This window comes from Helicoverpa zea, chromosome 26 (genome assembly GCF_022581195.2).
Source record: "Helicoverpa zea isolate HzStark_Cry1AcR chromosome 26, ilHelZeax1.1, whole genome shotgun sequence".
Lineage (NCBI taxonomy): Eukaryota > Metazoa > Arthropoda > Insecta > Lepidoptera > Noctuidae > Helicoverpa > Helicoverpa zea.
This window is the reverse complement of record NC_061477.1, coordinates 5,148,788-5,159,582: the sequence shown is the minus strand read 5'-3', so window position 1 is coordinate 5,159,582 and position 10,795 is coordinate 5,148,788. Positions and strand designations below refer to the sequence as shown.

The window sequence follows — 10,795 nt, the reverse complement described above, 5'->3', positions numbered from 1 at the left end:
CATTACTAACTAAAATAGAACGGACTTTAGCTCCCTAAAGTGAAAAAAATAAAAATTAAGTTCTCGCCAAACGTAAGGGTTGCTCTCTAACAACTTCCGAGCAAGGATCGTACATGCACCTCTCGCACCTCCACTAATTCCTGTCTAAAATGTTTTCTGCGCAGCGACTCTGGCGCATGTTTTCCGAAAACGAAAGAGTGCTATGGAATTACATAAGAAGAGTACATGACATCATCTCTTGTGTAGTACATAAGAGAGTAAATAGGGATACCTAGTATATAAGTTAGACAAGGGAGTTTATATGGGAAGTATATGAGGAAGTATTTAAGAGCGTACATTATTTTTAACCGACTTTCCAAAAAGGGGGAGGTTCTCAATTCGGCCGGTTTCACAAAAACTTTTTAGTGTCAATAGGGATAGTAAGTGCATATAGGAATCTATACGGGGAGTACCTAAAGAAGAATATGGGGAGAGTAAGCAAAGGGAGTGTATACGGGGAGTCCATTAGTACATAGAGGAATACATAGAAAGGAACAAATAAGTGCGACGACACAAATAACCTATCTACCCATCACGTAGGTACCATGGACGTACCGTACCTACGGCCACTGCCAACCTTAAATATTGATTTCAAAACTTGGGACCTAAAAGCTTACTCCAAGGAAAACTGCCATATTTCATACAAGCATTTGCAGCAAATGCTTATACCCCAGGAACCGGCATTTATAATAAATCATTTCCTGGGGTTAACTCTGCGCCACTTTGCTAAGAGAAGGTACCTACCTGTTGAATGTTAATAAAAATAATTTTATTTATTAATTGGTTGATTAATTTACTAAAATCGGTTTACATAAAACAGCAAAATGTACCATCGCATACTAGTGTTTACCATCCTAAAACAAATTCAAGCGAAACCGTCCCGAAAACAGAGACCGCCCCGTCTAGAAACTGCGTTTAGTTTGACCACGTAAGGCCGAATTTTATTTTATTTTTTTGTGCCGAAAAGTATAAAATATTTACTAAGGCTATGAACTTACGTGAAATATTAGCAGCTAATTATTAAAAATGAAGTTACATTATCAGTTTTCATAAATTCACAAGCATACACAAAGTTTTGAATAGTGACATTTTGACATAAAGTTTACCGCAGTATCTAAACGTCAAATAACAACAATACAGCATGCGAAAGAACTGTGTTACATTTTAATTGTTTTTGTTGATTTTTAAAACGTTATTACACGACTAGTAGTTGTAATTCAACATGTCGTTAAATCCACTAAATGGTAAGCAAGAGTTTATCTCACGTGAAATAAAAAAATGCTTCAAAGATCACTATAAAACATAACCTCAAAGCATGCCTTTAATTCCGAAGATATAGACTATATTCTATTTATTTCTCTTTGTACACTCTTTTATTATCATATAGTAGTAAATATATCCCGTGAAATGCGACAAAATGACTTATTATTCAATCACAATTGCTATTAATTTACATTATAGCCAGTAAGTTATTTGGTTCCTAACTACAAAAGTTATATTACATCATTTTCAGAACTAAAGCGTCGATTAGATGATGACAAAACTCCTTTGCCTAAAAGGCTATGTCTGGCCAAAAATGTGGTGCAATCCCACCACTTCCCCACCGCTCCCAAAGAGAGAATTGTGGCTGAATGGCTTCATACCCTTGCCGAAAAAAACAAGTTGTCAAGTGAAGAGTTGAAGAATGTTCTAGAATGGTTGTCATCGGTTGACGATTTGACAAGTGAGCTGAAAAGCAAATTGATACAGGTATTCTTCATGTTACTTGGCTGCTAGGCTGTCCCTACGTGGGTTAAACCCCATCCCGGTAGATCCCATTTTCCACAACCAAGTTAAAACTTGCCTATGTTACCTATATCTCAGGCTCTAAATTAACTATGTATGTAACACATTTCATTTAAAATGATTTGACAGAACTTTGGTTTGACAAACAAAAGAGACAGACAGAATTACTTTCGCATTTATTATACACTCCAGAATGCTGTGCAGAAAATACATGAGTTTAGAAACAGAGAATGGCACTTTAATGTTTATTACAACAATATTGCAATGTTTAAAAGTAAATTTTCCTGTACAGGCAATTAACTTGACATATTTTCCATTTCAGATTGTATCACAATACATACAGCGGAACCCGTTACAAATAACAGACATACAGTACATCTCATCATTTTTAGAGAACCCCAAAATCACATCGCAGTTAAGCCTACAAATTGACAATTACCTCACTATTGCAATCACTCTTCTTCAGTTTCTAAGAAATGATAACACAAACTCACAGCTTAGTCAAAAAATTCTAAATAACTTCATAAAGTACTACAGAGAATCGAAAAAGAAATTAGAATTTATTATGAAATTTTTGAGCGGTGAAAACCTAGAAACGGTTTTCAGTTTCTTAGATACAGAATGCAGAAAAGACGCCATAGATGTCTGTCAAAATATTTTATTTCCTATCAATAAGAGAACTTATTTCATTAGTTTCTTACAAACTTTAATCAGGAAAGACAATCTTGAAGAATTAATAGCTGAAAAAGGTGATAACATACAATCCGTAATCAAAATCATGAACACAATCTTTGAATTTCCAAAAAATAGATCAGATAATGACTTAAAATTCTTACACAATTTCATAGACGTATTTGTAAGTTCGTTTCAAAAGGAGAACCAGATTGTTTTTGCTTTTTACATTATGGTCGCTAACGTTTTGAATATGGAACAGAGCTTTATAGTGCCAGCTATGAATCTACCCTCAATATTGGAAGGAGATGATGCTAAAACTAAGAGGACACTCTTCCTTAACATGCTAGAGGTTTTACATAAAAACGAAGTTGATATTAACGTGCGCTTAACTGATACTTTCGGTGAAAAAATATCAAAAGTAGAAATAAAGAAGAATTTCACATCATTCCTACAAGCTGTCATGATAGGACAGCTGAAACTTGAGGGGAAATTAGACAAAACTACATTGCAAATAATAAAAATGGCACTAAAATTAGATCCGGTATTAATTGAACAAAAAATCGATTTAATTCTACCTCCAATTATGACTGCAAAGAAAACCAGTTTGAGCATAATAGAATCTTACACAGAAACCATGAACTGCTTATTGGAAATACTTTTCAAATTAAGCAGGGGTACTCTTTTTATTACTCAAATTCTACCATCAGTGAAAACTCTTTTGGAAGCTGGCAACACTGAGCAGTTTGAACTAAAACAGAAGGTAAAAGAAGCGAAAGCCAGTGGAGTAGATTGTGAAAAGTTGGAAAATAAAATAATAAATGGTTCCAATTTGTTCCCTGAAGCGAGTGTAGCTTTGTTTGGGAAATTAACTTCGGAATTAATGTTCAGGCAAAATAAAGAGCTTTTGGAATCACTTCAGAAAGATATTGAAGTGCATTGTTTGATGATGTTGGAAGAAGGATTTGTTAGTAAGTAATTATGAAGTTACACCTACACCTTTTTATTGCTATTCTATTACTGGGAAAATGATACACCCCTTATTGTCATCGTAACACATTTTCTTATATTATTGAAATGTTTAGTTATTTCCTTTGTCATATATTAAAGGTTTGGAGCCCCTTCTCAGCCCTAAAAGCATATAGTAAAAAAAATAATTAGGAGAAAAACAAGCAATTATTTTGAATTTACTCTTGCTAACTAATTTACTTTCCTGTTTTTCAGGTCCCTCAATCATAGTTCTAACAGAAGTACTATCCGCCATTTTATCGTCATTCCTAGAACATAACAAGATGGCCGACCACACAGTACCATTGAATATAGCTGAAGATTTCTGGACTATGTACTCCAAATTCGAAACTGAGTGCTTGGGTAAATTGGGTGTGTGTGTTCTGAAATTGAGTTATGTGAGTATTTTTTTTTTAATTTTATCTTAGTCATTTTCTAGATAATCAGGTTGCATGGCGAGTACAAGCAAAAAGGTCCAGAACAGGCCTTTGTTTCTAGCAGTTGATATTTTCAAGCTATGCAACGAATTTAAGCTCTCAGAAATCTACCCACTTGCTATATCCTATTATTTATTCAGTTACTTTTCTGCACAGACAAGAGCAGGTATTCTACTGGGCTTTGATTAAGTTGGTTAAAATTTCAGTAAGCAAGATATGAGTTGAAAGTCATATTCATGAATATGAATAGAATAGAAACCTTCAGTAACTTTAATTAGCTTCTTTCTGTAAGTATTACATTTCAACTATTGCAAAATATTAATCAAACATACATTATTGTTACAGAATCCACCCTTAATAGTATCCTTCCTCAATTTATGTCAAAGTTTTGCTCAACTCAAGCTTCTGAACATAAAGTACAGTAACACAAAACTGGAAATATCGCCTTATAACGATACATCGGCGGTTTTCGACCTCAGTTTCTTGTTGCCTTGTTTGGATAGCAAGCAATGGGTAGCTCTCGCTGAAAAGATTGAAGATGATGAAGCTGTTGTAATTTTGGTTAGTTTTTATATTACAGTGTTTTTTACATTCTATGTATTATAGTAGTCTAAAACTATTTTGAAAAAAAAAATGCGTACTTGAGATCCACCATCTAGACTTAGACTCCATAAGGGTGCGTCCACATCTGGCGAATGTGCCGCGAATGTGCAGCTCGCGAGCCGTTTGCTCGCTGCCCGCGAGCTGCGCGCGTGCTTTTTTGTTCGTACGCCGCTTCTGCGCCGCGCGCGAACTGCGCGCGGGCGGCGCAGAAGCGGCGCACGACCTAAGCGCCGTACGCGATCAGCGCGCAGGCGGCGCGCGACGTCTGACATCTTCGATAGTACTGAGCCAGTATACGGAACTGTAAGAGCGAGAACTGAGTGCGCGCAGATCGCGCGCCGCTCGCGCGCTCTATACGAGCCTTGCATGAGTTGCGCTAAAGAGGCACACCAAACTATCGCAGTGACTGCACGCGCGCAGCTCGCAGACAGCTCGCAATCGGCTCGCGTGCTGCGCATTCACGGCACATTCGCCAGATACGGACGCACCCTAATATTAATGGAAGTCCAAATTTCAATAATTGCTTGTCTTTGAAAAAATGTATCAGAAAACGGTTCTATTATATAATTTTGAATTCTTGCGGAAATATAACTGTGTATTCATCTGTTTTTCAGGACAATTTACTCTTAGCCAAAACAATGGCTCTTCAATTACTATCAATAAGAAACAAGCAAGAAGACTTAAACCCAACAATAACTTTGACGAAAACACATTTGATCAAACAAATCACAGCCAACCCATCCCTTTTACAGAATACACACTTCTGTAAAATATTATTCACCAATCTAGACAAATCGCATATCAAACAGTTGGCCAAATGTTTGATCAAACTTTGTTTAGCCGATACAGATACTGAAATATTGAAAATAGATGCGATAGCAAACAACAGAGATTTGTTAAACATGTTGGTTTTGGAAACCGCAAAAAATGTAGCTAAGTGCTTTGAAAATAGTGATTCGTTAAGCAAAACGTTGGGCAAAGCGGATTTCAATATGGCTGCCTTTGCTAAAGAAGTGGATATGATTAATTATTTCAATGAAATCAGTATTAATTCTGAATCGCAAGATGTCATTAAAAACTCGGTGAATATATTCAAACAGTTGCCGATCTATTACTTAGAAGAAAACCACCAACTGGTAGCAATTTTTGTGCTGCTGGCAATCAAGAAAAACTCTTCTGCAAAAAAACTTAAACGAAATATTGACTATGTGTTACAAAGCGTATACGAATTAAGTCTACAAAGACCAGACTTGTATCAGATATTCTCATCTGATGCCATTTTCAATTTCAAAGACAATTCTTTATTAGAATTGCTAACATTGAAAATAAAAACACCAAACAGTTTGATCATAATCAAAAGCCTTCTTGAGTTAGCAGTGAAGAAAGTCCGAATAGACAGTGACCAAGTCAAAAACATAGTTGAAAAGCTATTGAAGAGAAATAAGAAAACTATTGTTGATATGGAATCGTTTAATGATCCTGTATTCCAAGTCACTTGTCTAATTTTACCATCGATAGTAAAACAGAAGAAAGCCATTACTGCTAGTGCCTTCAGATCTATATTAGCAGATTTACAAGAAAAACTACACAAATCTTTGTTGGATTCCTTTAAAAACATTGATTTCAGCAATAGTAGCTTTTCACAAAATGCTACGGGTAACTTAGAAGATAGTGTGGTAGAATCTGAGGGTAATGTGGCAACACTGAATGCAATGGTGGCCTATTCTTTAACTCTTTCGAGGTACTGTGATGCTTCAGATGGCGAAGATGTAAAGAATTTAGAATGCTTATTGACTGCGTTGGAATTTTTCGTAGTAAATGCTGTAAGTATGCAAATGTCTATTTCTTTAAGACCTCTCTTTTTCTCTTTTTAGTCTGTTGACAAGAGATAAAGCTATTTTGGAAAAGAATATATATTCAGTGCAGTTTCTCGTTAACTACCTCCGTACCTTTACTTTTTTTCATTCACTCCAAATAAAATTTCACTTTTTCCTTAGGATATTAAGGTTACGTTTTGGGACTGTAATTGATTAATACTCATATAACTGTTACTATTTTCAGATAAAAACAATAGAAAACCCAGAATCTAAACCACAACACATTGACTCTTCAATCCAACTGCTAAACGTAGTATTACGACGTATAAAGAAATTGGAAACCCACTCAATTTTCGAACAGAAAGACAAATTATTCCTTCAAATATGGCGATGTATTAAAACCAGATTGATATTAGAACAAGCAAATAAAAGAATAAGTGGTAGTTGTTTGGAAGAAATGGGAATAACTTTGAGATTTGTATGTGAATTGTCTTCTGTGGATTGCTACGTGACGAATTTCGTGGGAGATCTCAACAGTTTGGTGGTTTTGAAGGTAAAAATTATTTTTAATGTGTGAGAAAACTTTAAGTTAGGCATTAAAGTCGTTCTTGTAAAGATTAAAAACTATTTTATTGGTTGAACCAAATTTTACAATCCAGAATCCAGCAGTAAAAAAGATCAGAACTTTTTTACTTATAAAAAGGATGTTCTGTAGTTTAAGTGAAAGTAGATTTTTTCATTTTCTTAAAATGTGCCAAAATATTATAAATTTTAATTTCAATTTTTTTATTTTACAGAAACCATCACTCATACAAAAAGACAATACTGCAGAAATATCATCGCGTAAAGTATTTAAATATCTTTGGTCACAATGTTTGAAAGCAAACATTGTGGGCCCCAAATGTGTTGCCATGTCAAAATTAATGTACCGCGCGTGTAAGAATTTGAGGAATTGGATGAGGCAACACTACGAGTTTGAAGACAGTGTTGTCAGAATAAATGAAGAGATTCCTACTGAAGATGTAGTTTTAAAAGTTATAAAAGTCGATGATGATATTTGTGAAATTGTTAAGTTGGACTTGGATTCGTTGTCTGAAATAGTACTGGCAGCTAAGAAGGTATATGTTTTGAACTTACTACTATTTATTAATATTTTTTGTTGACATTTAATAGATATTTTTTGACTTCATGCATGCAAAAAAGGAGTCTACCTGCACAAGTTCAGCTGCGCAATTTCAGAATAGTCCCGGATTAATTGGACGTAGTTATGCAGAAACGTTCCAACCCACTGTACGCGTAAATGCTTATATCTCAAATTAAACTTGAATTTGAGATATAAGCATTTACGCGTTTCAGTTGTATTCTTTTTATTCTAACTAGTAAAGGTACTAGAGGTTTTATTGTTGAATTATATTGAGTTTAGATAACCATATGCTAAATTTTAGGCTGTTCAATCACAATAACTCGATTTCGGGTGACTTGTGGGTTGGAACGTTTCTGCATAACTACGTCCAATTATTTTCGTAATATTTTTTTTATTTTTGGCCAACAGTCAACACATACATACAGTTAACAATTATTTTCCAAATTATCACATCCTAATAATATTCATGAGAAAATAACTCTATGTAATGTCGATCGCGCTTACAAAATAAAATACTTATCCGATTAAAATTAAGTTTGGTACATTGATAGCCTGGGTAGCCAAAGCCCATAGGCTACTTTTTATCTAGGTGCGGGAAGTAATTCCCTTGGGAACTCCAAAGCTGCTGCCAAAAGCTCATCATCCTCCGAGCCTTTTTTCCCAACTATGTTGGGGTCGGCTTCCAGTCTAACCGGATGTAGCTGAGTACCAGTGCTGCCAAAAGCTATAATTGTATAAATTAACTTGTGTCTTATCATGCTATTTCCAGATTTCCTTAGACTACAGTATCGTGGATATAACATTTGAAGTACAACATATAGTACATTTTGTTATAAGCAGCAAGTTCAATGTGCGCTGTGACGTGTCTTGGGAGGCTTTCTTCATGTTGTTTGAGGGCTGTGTTGCGGTACTCAATAACTTGTTGCTAGCTAGAGAAGAGGTTTTAGAAGACAGGTAAGGTTTTTCACACTAATGTTGTAAATGCGAAAGTGTGTATGTTTGTGACTTCTAGATGTGTTAATGGTTGAAAGGATTTTTATGAACCTTGACAGTAATGTAGTTTATACATCAGAATAGGCTATAGGCTACTTTTTAAAATACATAATTGACTTGTATAATCTCTGTTGTCGTCCAGGATCTGGACTAACGAAAGTTTATTAGGTGTCATTGGCATAAAACTACGTCTATTTTTCACCTTTGTTTTACTTTGTATTAAGGAAGCAAATAAATTGATAGATAGATTATTGAAATCTGCAGTAAGATAATATAGTTTTCTATAGATCGGTACCTATGATAAGTAAGAAAAAATCTTCTGCAACCAAAATCCTCTTCCTTTTTTTTTTTTGTTAAAACTAATGTATTTAACTGTATTATTTCAGATGGCCGTGTTACATGCAGTGCTACAGAGCATTAGTATCGTCGCTGTGTGAACGAGCTACGACACACGTTCAAGTCGAAAGACACATAGAGGAAAAACTCGCTGAAATCGCGCATTCTATTGAGAAGTATGTTTTTTTTTTCTTTAGTTTTCAAATCATCAAATTATGTAACATTTGAAGTCTTAGTAGACTCTATACTTTCAAGAGGTACAGCATAAGTTAAAACTTCGAATGATGGAAATAATTGCCTTCTTAAAAATATTAAGCAGCTTTAACATATTAGTCACTAGTGGTCCTACTACAAAAAGTTTACATGTGTCTAAGACTTGTCTAAAAAAATTGTGGCTGCAAAATGGACTTTATTTCAACGTCATAATCTGACATTTTTTAGACAAGTCTTAGACACATGTAAACTTTTACACTGACGTTTAAAAGTTTTTGTGGTAAGACGGTCGAATGTTTAATAAGAATTGAGTTGATTTCCGTGGTTTCGCTCGCGTCCCGGTAAATTTCTTCCCATACCTGGACAAAATATAGCCTTTATTGTTCTGAGATAGTGTAGCTTTCCAAGAGTGAAAGAATTTTTCTCGGTTTCGTTTCATCGGTTTTGGAGTCTCGAAGCCTTTAGGTTGCGAACAAAAGAGAAAATATTTCCTCGTTATTGTATTAGTACAGAGTTTTATCCCAATAGGGCCACTCTGGGACCACTATGGAGTATAATTAATTTATGCATTTATACATTTTCAGATTAACACAATCAATAAGCAAACGCAAGAAGCACGTATCCCGCATAGCGGCCTACACAGTGGCGGACCTCTGTACTTCTTTAGAACGAAACGCACCAACCAAAATGGTTCGCCAACATCTAGAGAATTCCGTCGCCTTGCTCATACAAGCCTGTGACAGCACTTATGCTATGTCTTTCTTGAAGAGAGGACTTGTAGGATATGTCGGGCAGATGACCATGACTAACCTTTATACTATGTATAAGAGATACCATAAGTATATGGGGAATGCTTAAGTTAGGAATAAGACAGTTGTTGTAAATATAAGATTAAAGAATGTAAAAAGTTGGTCTCTAGAACATGTTTAAGCACTAAATCATCATCTCATCATCTTCCTGCCCTGTTCCCAAGTCATTTGGGGTCGGCGTAACATGTCTTTTTCTTCCATTTCTCTCTGTCAGACGTCATACTTACATCCATTTCTTTCTGCTTCATGTCTTCTTTCAGGCAATCAATCCATCTTTTCCTCGGTCTACCTCTGCCTCTCTCTCCCTTTAAGCACTAAAGTGCCTACATTTTATTCTACAGCAGAAAATGATTGTCTTAAGTTCTTCGTAGAATTCTGACTTGAACTATAATTAGAGAACTCTTGTTATGTAAATAAATATAGAAATTGCCCTTATATACCATTTTTACATGTAAGATACAATTCACGAATGTTTAATTCATGTACAAAGCATTTATATCATGTTTTGAGTGACTCGAAATGTTTAACTTTCACTTTCGTAAAAGGTAATGCCTTTCCTTTTAATTTCCTTTACCTCGAAATTTCTCGTTTTAAAATGCAAAATAAAATTTTATTTTTCAAATTATTTGTACGTTTATTTATTCATACCCTATTTTTAAAGCATGTACATGCAGTTCAGAAATGTACCTACTTACAATCAGTAATTAAGTAGGTAGTTAGGCTAAGCGATTACTTTTGAACGCAAAAGTTCATTTTACTAAATACTAATAAATTATTATTGTGCAATAACATATTTCACATAGTGTGCTTGAAACATGTCTACAACCCTTATCACAAATAAAAAATGGAAAATAAAGATAATAATATGCGAAGCTAAAAGTGCCGATTCATGGAAAATCCTTACCATAAATGGTAAACAGCAAAACTAGAATCATGATC

The 10,795-nt window shown here is 34.8% G+C and overlaps 1 protein-coding gene across 1 annotated transcript; it reads left to right on the top strand.

Annotated features, from left to right (window-relative positions):
• The first annotated feature begins 1,148 nt into the window (after window positions 1–1,148).
• Window positions 1,149–10,481, top strand: LOC124643017. The gene is made up of 11 exons (XM_047181854.1): window positions 1,149–1,283; window positions 1,553–1,788; window positions 2,147–3,467; window positions 3,721–3,902; window positions 4,287–4,502; window positions 5,159–6,367; window positions 6,606–6,914; window positions 7,159–7,479; window positions 8,275–8,459; window positions 8,885–9,010; window positions 9,632–10,481. Exons 1-11 carry the CDS (start codon window positions 1,262–1,264, stop codon window positions 9,903–9,905), a joined length of 4,401 nt encoding a protein of 1,466 aa, XP_047037810.1. The 5' UTR covers window positions 1,149–1,261; the 3' UTR covers window positions 9,906–10,481.
• The last annotated feature ends 314 nt before the right edge of the window (window positions 10,482–10,795 follow it).

Bases quoted from the DNA above. Each gene is read 5' to 3' on its own strand.
- LOC124643017 (XM_047181854.1), top strand. From the start codon at position 1,262: ATGTCGTTAAATCCACTAAATG. The intron at 7,480-8,274 runs GTATATGTTTTG...TGCTATTTCCAG, and splicing joins TAGTACTGGCAGCTAAGAAG to ATTTCCTTAGACTACAGTAT. The intron at 8,460-8,884 runs GTAAGGTTTTTC...GTATTATTTCAG, and splicing joins GAAGAGGTTTTAGAAGACAG to ATGGCCGTGTTACATGCAGT.